The sequence below is a fragment of the Scyliorhinus torazame genome, chromosome 5, assembly GCF_047496885.1.
Source record: "Scyliorhinus torazame isolate Kashiwa2021f chromosome 5, sScyTor2.1, whole genome shotgun sequence".
Classification (NCBI taxonomy): domain Eukaryota; kingdom Metazoa; phylum Chordata; class Chondrichthyes; order Carcharhiniformes; family Scyliorhinidae; genus Scyliorhinus; species Scyliorhinus torazame.
Genome location: NC_092711.1, coordinates 281528996 through 281541800, shown reverse-complemented (window position 1 = coordinate 281541800; position 12805 = coordinate 281528996). Strand labels below are relative to the sequence as shown.

The following is a 12805-nucleotide window of genomic DNA, read 5'->3' as shown; positions in this document are numbered from 1 at the left end:
GAGTGAAGTATATGAAAGTTTCATCCCTGTACTTTTCCCCGCAACACCACGCTACATCAAAGTGAGATGTTTAACTACCAGAGAAATTAGTTATTGAGCTGGAATAGTTTATTGCTCAGTCCCAGTAAAACACACAAAAGGAACAAAAAGGAAGCAATGGCAAGAATAGTTTAGTTTACAATACAAAGTGACGCAACAGCTAGACCATGGATAATTTGTACCTAAAATGAAGGTACATGTAATTTCACATGACATGTACACAATTAAAATTACAGCTCTCAAAGATGACACATTCACTTTGAACGAGGATCATCAGAACTGAATGCAATTCTCCCAAATCATTGTATGTCACAGTCCCCAAAAGCAAACTTTGTCAAGTGCTGACTAGATAAAAGCCTATACCAGAAATTTCATTGTTACAAGCAGTAAATAAAAAATAAGAAACTCAGTTAGAGTTATTTTTATTTAACCAAGATGTATTCCCTGCTTTTTTGCACCAGATTTACAAATAAAAAGGTATAATCTTTCTTTAAAGGCATCACAAGATGCACAGGGTTTGCAGCAACTCCCAACTGCATGAGGGCGCATGGTGGGGTAGTGGTTAGCACTGCTGCCTATGGCTCTGAGGTTAGATCCCAGCCCTGGGTCACTATCTGTGTGGAGTTTGCACATTCTTTCCGTGTCTGCGTGGGTTTCGCCCCCACAATTCAAAGATATGCAGGTTAGATGGATTGGCCATGCTAAATTGCCCCTTAAAAACAAACCCCTCAACTGCACAACACAAGTGCCATATTATAATCATGATGTGGAGATGCTGGCGTTGGACTGGGGTGAGCACAGTAAGAAGTCTAACAACACCAGGTTAAAGTCCAACAGGTTTGTTTCGATATCATTCTACATTCACCTGAGGAAGGAGCAGCGCTCCGAAAGCTCGTGATATCGAAACAAACCTGTTGAACTTTAACCTGGTGTTGTAAGACTTCTTACTGTGCTCACCCCAGTCCAACGCCGGCATCTCCACATCATGGCTACCATCGACACCGCAAACTGCCGGCTCAAAGTGGAGAGGATCTCCAGGAAGATCGCGCATATAGACACTGACATTAAGTTTAATCTGTCTAGATATATGTTTCTGGAACATACCTCTTCATTCACCTGAGGAAGGAGCAGCGCTCCGAACGCTAGTGATATCGAAACAAATCTGTTGGACTTTAACCTGGTGTTGTAAGACTTCTTACAATATTACAACCAGGTATGAGAAACATGATAGCAAATTCCTTCTACCCAAAGAAGAACCCTGGAACCTCAAACACCTCCAAATCTCCAACCACTATGACTTGAACATGTATCACCATTCCTTCATAGTTTGTGGGTCTTGCAAGTAGACAACAAAGATGCCCAGTCTGCATGTAAATCTGAATATCTGTTTAAGAGTGAATTCTGAAGTGAAATGAGATTAACTGTATTCGGATAAATAAATGGAAAGGGTTACTGGTTAGTTTGACTAAAGGAGATTCAAGTGGCAGAACCGATAGGATACACCTTAACATTCTGAGCGAGATCAGGAAAGAAAGCCATGCCTTAGAATGATGCCTGAGAAATTCTAATGCAACTAACTATCAATGCCGGTAACACAGTGGTTAGCACAGTTGCCCACCAGCACCAGGGACCCGGGTTCGATTCCCGGCTTGGGTCACCTGCCTGTGCGGAGTCTGCACGTTCTCCCCAGTATCTGCGTGGGTTTCCTCCGGGTGCTCGGGTTTCCTCCCACAATACCGGAAAGACGTGCTTGTTAGGTGAATTGGACATTCTGAATTCTCCCTCAGTGTACCGACTCGGGGAATTTCACAGTAACTTCATTGCAGTGTTAATGTAAACCTATTTGTGACACTAATAAAGATTATTATTAATGCAATTCAGGGAAAGCTCAGTTAAACAAGAGAAAGGTCTAGAGGACTATGCTGCTAGGATAATGAAATAGTGTGGCTAGAATGTATCTTTTTTAAATCTTCATTCATAACATGTGAAGGAGGGGCTGGCAAGGCCAGAATTTCTTATTTATCCCCAACTGCCCTCGAGAAAGCGATGAGGTGTTGAGAAGGAATGATTGAACTCCAAGGTTTGCCAAGTACATCAGAGTCGGCCACTCCATCAACTTTGGAAGATTTGGCCTCTTAGACCTCCTGAACCTGTAAACTCCAAGACTTGACGGGGGAAGAAAAGGAGCAGTTGAAATAACGTAAATGTGTTGGGTAAGCAGAAATGCATTGTAAATACTTTGGGTAAAGAGTTAGGAGGAGATATAGTATAAGGCTTAACATGGGACAGGGTAGAGTATCATCCACACTGTAATGTAAAGGTATGATTTATGAGGGTGATTTAGAGATATGGATCAGAAATTGGCTAGCTGAAAGAAGACAGAGGGTGGTGGTTGATGGGAAATGTTCAGAATGGAGTTCAGTTACAAGTGGCGTACCACAAGGATCTGTTCTGGGGCCGTTGCTGTTTGTCATTTTTATCAATGACCTAGAGGAAGGCGCAGAAGGGTGGGTGAGTAAATTTGCCGACGACACTAAAGTCGGTGGTGTTGTCGACAGTGAGGAAGGATGTAGCAGGTTACAGAGGGACATAGATAAGCTGCAGAGCTGGGCTGAGAGGTGGAAAATGGAGTTTAATGTAGAGAAGTATGAGGTGATTCACTTTGGAAGGAATAACAGGAATGCGGAATATTTGGCTAATGGTAAAGTTCTTGGAAGTGTGGATGAGCAGAGGGATCTAGGTGTCCATGTACATAGATCCCTGAAAGTTGCCACCCAGGTTGAGAGGGTTGTGAAGAAGGCCGATGGAGTGTTGGCCTTTATTGGTAGAGGTATTGAGTTCCAGAGTCAGGAGGTCATGTTGCAGCTGTACAAAACTCTGGTACGGCCGCATTTGGAGTATTGCGTACAGTTCTGGTCACCGCATTATAGGAAGGACGTGGAGGCTTTGGAGCGGGTGCAGAGGAGATTTACCAGGATGTTGCCTGGTATGGAGGGAAAATCTTATGAGGAAAGGCTGTTGGACTTGAGGTTGTTTTCGTTGGAGAGAAGAAGGTTAAGAGGAGACTTAATAGAGGCATACAAAATGATCAGGGGGTTAGATAGGGTGGACAGTGAGAGCCTTGTCCCGCGGATGGAAATGGCTGGCACGAGGGGACATAGCTTTAAACTGAGGGGTAATAGATATAGGACAGAGGTCAGAGGTAGGTTCTTTACGCAAAGAGTGGTGAGGCCGTGGAATGCCCTACCGGCAACAGTAGTGAACTCGACAACATTGAGGGCATTTAAAAGTTTATTGGATAAGCATATGGATGATAATGGTATAGTGTAGGTTAGATGGCTTTTATTTCGGTGCAACATCGAGGGCCGAAGGGCCTGTACGGCGCTGTATCGTTCTATGTTCTATGTACACATGGCCCTAATCTCGAAGGACTGGACAGAGATGGGTGTGGAGGCAAGCCTGGAGACAGTTCATAGCTTATACTGTATTTGTGTCTAGAGCCACAAATAGTTAATAAACACTCACTGTTAAATTAAACAAGACTCAGAACCTCTTCATGAGACCGAGCGAACTACACACAGCAACATAACAGTTTTGAAGCGCCATTTGTACATCAGGTGGCCACATTGGCCATGTCCAGTACACGTTGTATTGAGGGTTGCCCACAAGCTCCGGGGAAGACTAAAACCTGTTTGTTCAGGTGCCGGGTCAGAGACAATGGGCTGGATTCTCCCGTCAGGATTCTCCGTTGCACTGGCAGCCTGGAGATTTCCCGACGGGGTGGGGCTGCCCACAATGGGAAACCCCATTGGCCGGCTGGCGAGCAAGCCGGAGAATCCTGCCCAATGTGTTTATTTGGGAGGGTATTTTCTACCAGGCTTGATCAGCGTCAGAGTTGTTCGATTCATGGCACTGTGAAATGCCCTCTGAACATGTGACAACTTGGGATTCTGTAGATGGGGTGGTCCAAGTTGCAGGAGATATTTCTCTGCATGATGCTGGTCCCTTCAAATAGAGGGTGGGGTAATATTTAAGCGAATTGGAAGCTGAACAGAGTTCCAGAGATTATCCTCATTACTGATTGAAGTTGCATGTTGATCTGTTTGGTGTGAAGACTTGAGACTCATAAGGGTGCCCAAATATTTGTATCCTGAAGGGGTCTTAATGTAGCATTGTTACCAGTCTTGCTGTTACAACATCTGGTTGGGACACCAATATATCTAATTTCAACTTAACAACACCACACATGTGAACATTATTTTTCGTAGCTCAAGTGCAAACAAACATTTGTTACGGTCCCAATTGGTTTTATAACTGGACGAAAAGATCCTAAATTAGAACCCTGGCTCTAAGGAATGTAACATTTTATTAATAAAACGTGGAGGAACAGAGTCACAGGACCGCTAATTAGTTGTAACAAAAGAACATATTTTGTTACAAACATGAAAATTTGATCATACAAAACTTATTTACTCCCCCTTAACTTAATAAATACACAGATTTAAAGATTTAACATGCATTACAAAGTACATCTTGAAGTACACCAGTTGCCACCCAGGTTGATAGGGTTGTGAAGAAGGCCTATGGAGTGTTGACCTTTATTGGTAGAGGGATTGAGTTCCGGAGTCGGGAGGTCATGTTGCAGCTGTACAGAACTCTGGTTCGGCCGCATTTGGAGTGTTGCGTACAGTTCTGGTCACCGCATTATAGGAAGGACGTGGAGGCTTTGGAGCGGGTGCAGAGGAGATTTACCAGGATGTTGCCTGGTATAGAGGGAAAATCTTATGAGGAAAGGCTGATGGGCTTGAGGTTGTTTTCGTTGGAGAGAAGAAGGTTAAGAGGAGACTTAATAGAGGCATACAAAATGATCAGGGGGTTGGATAGGGTGAACAGTGAGAGCCTTCTCCCGCGGATGGAAATGGCTGGCACGAGGGGACATAACTTTAAACTGAGGGGTAATAGATATAGGACAGAGGTCAGAGGTAGGTTCTTTACGCAAAGAGTAGTGAGGCCGTGGAATGCCCTACCTGCTACAGTAGTGAACTCGCCAACAGTGAGGGCATTTAAAAGTTTATTGGATAAACATATGGATGATAATGGCATAGTGTAGGTTAGATGGCTTTTGTTTCGGTGCAACATCGTGGGCCGAAGGGCCTGTACTGCGCTGTATTGTTCTATGTTCTATGTACAATGGTCTCTTTAACACACAAAATTCCCTTTTAAGCACACGGCATGACTGATCAAATACACTCTGCTCTCAAGCAAACTTAGTGTCTGTGGATTTCTCCGCAGAATCTCCGCAGATGTTTGTCACATGGGTTTCCAAACACCTTTCCCAACAACACACTTTAAAATCTTCTCTGATAAGTATGCTTTCCCTTAGCGGTTTGCATTCCTAATCCAAACAAGCTTTCTCAAATGACACTTCCGTTCCATTTCTAACAACTAATGTAGTCCAAGATTTTACACAAACTCCTTTGGGATTTCTTTATGTTGACCGCTGGTGCTTTACCTCTCAATTCCCAGACTATTAAAATGACAGCAAACTGAGGGGGCAGCACGGTGGCACAGTGGTTAGCACTGCCTCCTCACAGCACTGAGGACCCGGGTTTGATCCCAGCCTCAGGTCATTGTCCATGTGGAGTTTGCACATTCACTCCCTGTCTGCATGGGTCTCACCCCCACAACCCAAAGATGTGCAGGATATGTGGATTGGCCACGCTAAATTGCCCCTTAATTGGAATTTTTTTTTTTTTAAATTAGGTTCTCTGAATTTATTTTTAGAAAATGACTCACAGTTCATCTCCTCTGAAGTCTGCTGTCCCACTTTAAACATAGTTACTGTAATTGTCTCTTTAACTCAAACACTTTGTTTACTCTTCCCTAAATTCTTCTGTACATGGGCAGCACGGTGGCAGAATGGTTAGCATTGCTGCCTCGCGGCGCCGAGGTCCCAGGTTCAATCCCGTCTCTGGGTCACTGTCCGTGTGAGGTTTGCACATTCCCCCCATGTTTGCGTGGGTTTCGCCCCCACAACCCAAAGACGTGCAGGTTAGGTGGATTGGCCACGCTAAATTGCCCCTTAATTGGTAAAAATGAATTCGGTACTCTTACATTTTTTTTAAAAATTCTTCTGGACAATACCTTGGACCCTTCTTACAACTTTAGTCGACTTGAGAAATTGTGTCCCCCGATTCCGTTATCTGGACAGTAACTTGGACTTTAGGAAGTCTACCTCTTTGCAGGTTCTCTTCTGTCCAGTATTTTCTTCTGCCAGAGATGTCAAATCTTTGCTCCCAAGAGCTCACAAATTCAGCTAAAAGTAAAACTTAAAAAGGCTCCTCCACCTGACAACGCCCCAATTGCGAAGCAGCACCGCATACCTCTGCTGGCCTACTTATTTACCCGTTAAGCTCTAGCCCTCTTTTAGCACAATAGAAACACAGTTGGAACTTAACCAACCCCCCACACATACAAACACCTTTGTCCACCATGAACCGACCAATGGAAAGTCACATAAACATTAAATTAAACCACTTAAATCTACACCTTATTTCTAATGTTTACACATACAGAAATAAATCCCTTAAAACTACCTTTGTTTTCCGAACAAATTATTGATATCAAGTTTGGCGTCAGATAAACTACACTCCAATTTGGATATTAGAAAATTCGTAAAAATTCATGACACTCTCAATAATTAGTTCACTTACATGCACATAAAGATCATCAAGTTCTATCAAGTTGTTTTGTAGTAGTATCGCAGCTACCCGATAAAGTGAAGATGGCGTCTCTCCATTTGGTTCCTTAAATTGGAAAAAAAAGTTTGTTTCAGCAGGACACGCTGCTTGTTCACAGTACTTTAATTCTTTATTAAGCCAAACAAAATATGACATTTGCTCTTCATTAATACACCACAAAAAAGAAACTGGATTCAACCACAGCTCATCTCAAGTTGAAAATCAAACTCAATACATTTTTATTCAACTCCTGTCTTAAATTAAATTTCCACATTAATTAAAAAGATCCAGCATACTACAAAAGCTTGGTTTTAGAACACAAAACCAAATTGTAAACTGCAATTTCATTTTCTTTTAGAAAACTGTATATGACTATTTTGCTTCAGTTCTGGTCAAGTGCCTTGATTTTTCTTGTTAATTAAATCTTTCTTGACATACACAAAACTAATGAATAAAAAAAATAAAGTAGCTTTAAACCAGGTAGCATGAATTTTGTCTTTATTCGTTCATGAGATATGAAAGTCATTGGAGAGGCCCCCATTTATTTCCCATCCCTAATTGCCCTCGGAAGGTGGTGGTATGCTGCCTTCCTGCACTGTTGCAGTCTACGTGTTGTTGGAACATCCACAGTGCTGCTAGGAAGGGCGTTCCAGGATTTTGACCCAGTGACAATGAAGCGATGGCGATATAGTCACAAGTCAGGATGATGTGCGACTTGTAGGGGAACTTGCAGGCCAACGTGTTCCCATGCATCTGCTGCCCATGTCCTTCTAGGTGCTAGAGGCAGCAGGGTTGTTAAGATGCTGGAGGTCGCGGGGTTGTAAGGTGCTGATCATTATCATCAAGCGTATGGTTTCAAACTTAAAAGCGAGCATTTGAATTTCACTAATTTTTTTCTTCAAAACGGATTTAAGAAACAAACTAGAAAATTGTACTACTTTCTAGTTCACTATCAAACTAAGGCATATAACTGCATAGCCAACAACACCATAAACAATTAGGTTCTGGTGATATTTTGTAAATTATATTAAAGGACAAACAAATCTACTCTGATCAATAAGAAAAATGCTAAACAATGTAACAAAACAGAAAATCCAGTTCAATATTATAGAACCTTTCAGCTAGACATGTTTATATCGTTGAATGCAGGTACTTACCTCAGTTTTGAGAGGTTGTCTTCTCAACACCTTTTCCCACAGACTAGAACTTAAAGGCATCAGTTGAGCAGTTCTACAGTGCAGGAGGGAGGTGAGAGAATATACCATCAAAACAATAAGTACCTTCAGTCAACATCAATCAACCTTATAAAAAAAACTTAAATGGCCATAAAATGCAAAATATACTACACACAGCAAAAACTTCAAGTTGAAACGTTCATACAAAAGGTTCACCATCGCACAGAGTTAATCACTATTCAGTGCTAATGCTTGGGAGCAAACAATTAATTCGCTCTACAGACCACTGTTACAGAACGATTAAGCAAATCAGCTGAAACGCTTAAAAAAAAAAGGAACATCCTTCTACAGTACCTGATAAAATTTAAATTTGAAGCCCAAGATATGACAAAGAGTCTGAAGTTCACACATGCACATGTAAGATTCTATCAAAGGTACAAAAAAGTCATCGTGCTCTGGCCTACATTCATAAACTTCGAGGATAATATCCAAAACTCGGTTTGGATCCAGATTAAAGCAACCTTCAAAACAAAAACATGAAAACTTCATTAGTTCAGTCAAGGTTTTGTAATAAAGCGACATCTAAATATCAAGTTTTACCCTTGAAATAAATATGCTGATAATGGGAGAAAGTTTAGTTTCACATAAAAATAAGCGACTGGATTATTTTAAGGACGATCATGAAACTGAAAAACAAAATCTCTAAGCAAATCAAACCTGATAAAGATATATTTTTCAGCTTAACAAAGTGCCTTGATTTTTCTTGTTATTAGATGGACATGCTACTTGCAGGGTTAGAACTCTTTTATAAACGAAAGAAAAATATAGGCATCAAAGGGGAAGTCATCACTAATGAGGCAGCCTTTATGGTCACAAAATAAGAGCTGCAATTCCATGTTCAATGATAAAAGCAGACTTTTTGATTTTTAAAACATTTTTTAAATGGTCAGAACCAAAACAACCAACTCTTTGGTATATTATATGGCTGACCATTTGTTACAGAGGTGACGCATGGTGGATTGTTATGGGCCAGGGTTTAGAGAACCCAAAGTGTATCATGGAGTTCACCTGGCCCACAACTTTTAATAGATTGTGGCATGGGGAGCACACGGCCCACTCTACAGGTGTGGTACAGCAGAAATGGAAAAGTATTTTTTAAAGCAAAACAATGTTTATTCTATGAACTCAAGTTAACCTTTTTAAAACATAGTGAACATCTTAGCAGCCATTAATTCAAATACAACCCCCAAAGTCTACAACACTAAGTAATCCTTTAAGCTTTCCTTTTAACATTCATACGACTTAAAACAAAACCTTTAACAGAAGCACATTAGGTTAAATTCACTGCTGAAAACATTTATAATTCTGAATTCACCAAATGATCAAGAGATAGTCTTTTCATGGCAGAGAGAACAGCAGTACAGCTGCTGTGTCTGGCTTCAGTTCCAACATTGAAAACTAAACTAAAACACACCCTGCAGCAAACAGCCTAAAACAAAAGTAAAAAGCTGAGACAGCCCAGCTCCACCCACACTTTGACATCACTGATAAACACCCATTTCTTAAAGGCACTCTCACATGACAGGATAATCAAGGTTCCCAATCCCAAACCAGGAGAGTGCAGGTGATGTGATGCGAGCGGTTGCGTTTTCACAAGCTCTGGTTCTACTCATAGTTTAAACTGCCTTTTCATCCTTGCACATTTCTTGTCTTACATACTGTAAACTGTGTCCTGAGAATAGTTGGTTGGTGTTTCTGCATTATGGGGCCAAGTTAGAACATTTAAATTCTTACTTGTTCATGGCGGCTGGAAGGAGCTAGAGTGGGGCTTTTCATGGAAGCAAGGGAGGTGCACGCATGAGGAGGTCTTGCAATAGAGAGAGCACTGCTGCTAGTGGGAGTCGCCTCCATATGGTCATGTTCTTGCTGCATGGCCTGTTGCCCATCCTGAATAAGTCGAGAGAAAAAGAGTGGGAACAGGAGAAAAGCACTGCTGAGCCCGGTTCCCGAGGTGAGATGGTGGAGAAGTTCCCAGCTGACTTCAAGAATTGGGTGCCATGTTTTGGGAATCTCGATCTGGAGGGCTCAGCAAATTAAATTTGTTGGGAGCACATCTAATCCATTTTTCAAAGCATGGGGTCAGTGCGGCCTTCAAATCACTGGTCTTGTGTTGCCTTGTAACAGGTACTGGTCATGAGGTGGCTGAACCAGTCGCTACATTTCCCCTCCCAGGCGGGAACCTATGTTGACTGCTTGGGTCCTGATGAGACGGGATGGTATAAACAATGCTGTCTCGCGCTTCGATCATTGAAATCCTTGAGGGATCCTGAAGAAATGAAAAAAAAAGTGCTCATTGATCTTGATCCTGCTTCATTCTTTTTAGAGTTTCTTTGTGCGCCAGTAAAGAAGTCTTTATCCTGAGGATTGCCACGCATTTCTGCATCTCAGTTATCTTGGACTTTGTTGCCTGTTGATCATGTTGTTGTCTGCTTGATGTTGTCAATTTTTTCCATTTGCAGGGAAGTGAATAATGTGGAATTGAAGGCCTGTACGATTGATTATCTTGATTTAACAAGTTCACATCATGTTAAGCTGAACATTGAATACAGGGTTTGTGCAGTCTTTATTCGTTATTCTGAATGCATTTGGGCCTTGTACTGTCTGACAATCCTTGTGGTGGAGGTGGGGGGCTTTTTTGTCCGTCCGTCCCTGTCTCGCTTCGAAGAAAGATGAGCAGAGCTTGAGCAGGGCAAGGAGTGGAGGGTTGGAGTTGGTGGAGTTTGTTTCCACCGTGATAAAGGAAGATTAGAGCTGATTTTTGTTACGAGGGTTTTTTTTTCTTTTGTCTTTCGATTCAAAGCATCCACATTTTCATTTTCAGGCCCAGGCAGACTGCATGTTATCCTGACAAGGACTGGGTTATACTTGACTCGGCCTTTTGGCCGAGTCAGTCTTTCTTCATGATATGGGTCTCCCTCTCTCGCCATCGTTGTTGCTTCACTGAGGTCCAGGTTGGCTTAGAGTATAGTATCCTCTAAATGACATCAGTTTCCCTGATCAGGCTGGGTGACCACTCTCTGGTGGGTCTCCTTGTCTTACCCTCTCCTATCCGGGTGAGTGAGGTGTTGGTTCTGGGTGACGGCTTGGCCTGGAGAAGTGGTTCGGGGCCCTGGGTATCGACGAGGGAGGGCAGGAGGGTTCCCTCCCAGGGAACGAGATGAGAGTGTCCGGACGGTTCTTCTTCCTCGATGCTGGGGTTCCCCATTGGCTTGGGCCAATTTGCATGTCCTTTCTTGTGGACGGGGAGAGGAGTGCCTTGTCCTGATTCGGACTGGGTTGGTGCAACCTCAGTGGGGTGTAGCAGTTGGGGCTGCATGGAAGTTCCTCGGCTTAAGTTCTCTTGAGTTTTCTTTCGTGACGGCACTGGGCTAAGCCAGGCCTGGCGCCATGATCAGTATCCTAATGTCCCCATGGAAAGGGAATGCTCTTTCTCAGGGCACCAATGGGGGTGATAGAGTAAATGCGGTGTGGTTGGGTCTGGCACCAAGGTGAGCAGTGACTTTCAGTTGAACCGAGCGTTGTACCCAAAAGTTATCCTTTTTTTCATATTCCCCTGGGGTAGGAGTGAGGTTCCCCCTGTGGTTCAATTGGCAGACTCGTGTCGGTTTTATAATGCCTTGGGCATTATGCTGCTAAGTATATGCTGCTTTGGTGCAGACAGGTCTGGTATCATGGAAGGAACACGTTGGGGAGTTTGTCACCTATTCATCCAGTCTTATCTAATCCTATGTTTGCAATGACTTCCGTTATGTGCTGTATCTGCTTCGCATTGATACCTGTGGATTTTTTTATTTTTATTTTATTTTGATACGATAAAAGTAAAAATTGAAAACTTAAATAAAAATACATTTTTTTAAAATAAATCCCAAACCTCTGGTCCAAAATACATTGATGCATCAATACTCTAAATATGGGGAACAAATAAAGTGAAATCCATATAGCAAAAGAACCACTGGCTCTATATATATATATATATATATATATATATATATATACATACATACATACACACACACGTATTGATTCATGTTCACATTTAATGATATATTTCCAGTGTATTTTAATTGTTCTACATTACCTATAAGTGATTTGATGTTTTCTAGTATCAGGTCACTTGTGAGATTTCCAGATAGGTCTTGGCCCAACTCAGTAAAAAGCTTTCCATAACCTTCATTTTCTTCTCGTAACAAATTAAACTTCTGTTGCTTATAACTAAGAAAGAAAGTGTGTGAATAAGTTATCACAAAATTGCATACAGTATCACATACTTGCATTTCTCTTCAATCTTCAGTTCTACTCAGATGCATACACACAAATCAAGGGCGGCACGGTGGCACAGTGCTTAGCTCTGCTGCCTCACCGCTCCAGGGCGACATATGTGCAAGGACGGTGTTCAACCAACCTCCATAAGTCCACTGCCCCCATCTGGTTCAGTCCTTTTGCCATCTTTGAGGTCTTCCCCAATTTGGGATCTGATCTGTCCGTCTGTGGGTCCTGTACACCCTCTCCATAACGTTCCTTGATGGACTGGACGTTACAGTTGTGGGGCAAGATAGAAATTGGGGGCTGGAAGCACCATTAGAACTGGGAGAACTCAGAGAGCATCAACTCCATGCAGGCAGGGAAAGCCCCGGGACCAGACGGATTTGCGGCTGACTTCTATATAAAATTCGCTCCAGCACTGGCGCTGCACCTGCGGGAGACATTCAGACACTGGCTAGCGAGGGCATACTGCCACCAACACTTGCACAAGCTTCAATCTCGCTGATACCAAAGAAAGACAAAGACCCA

General features: G+C 42.5%; 1 protein-coding gene across 1 annotated transcript in view; it reads right to left on the bottom strand.

Annotated features, from left to right (window-relative positions):
- Positions 1 to 12805, bottom strand: part of thoc2 (THO complex 2) — a 193707-nt gene that overhangs the window by 130283 nt on the left and 50619 nt on the right. The window contains exons 7-9 of the mRNA XM_072505632.1: positions 12093 to 12226; positions 8309 to 8475; positions 6753 to 6845 (exon numbers count right to left, since the gene is read on the bottom strand). Of these exons, the coding sequence (XP_072361733.1) occupies positions 6753 to 6845; positions 8309 to 8475; positions 12093 to 12226 (394 nt within the window). The remainder of the gene's footprint in view (positions 1 to 6752; positions 6846 to 8308; positions 8476 to 12092; positions 12227 to 12805) is intronic.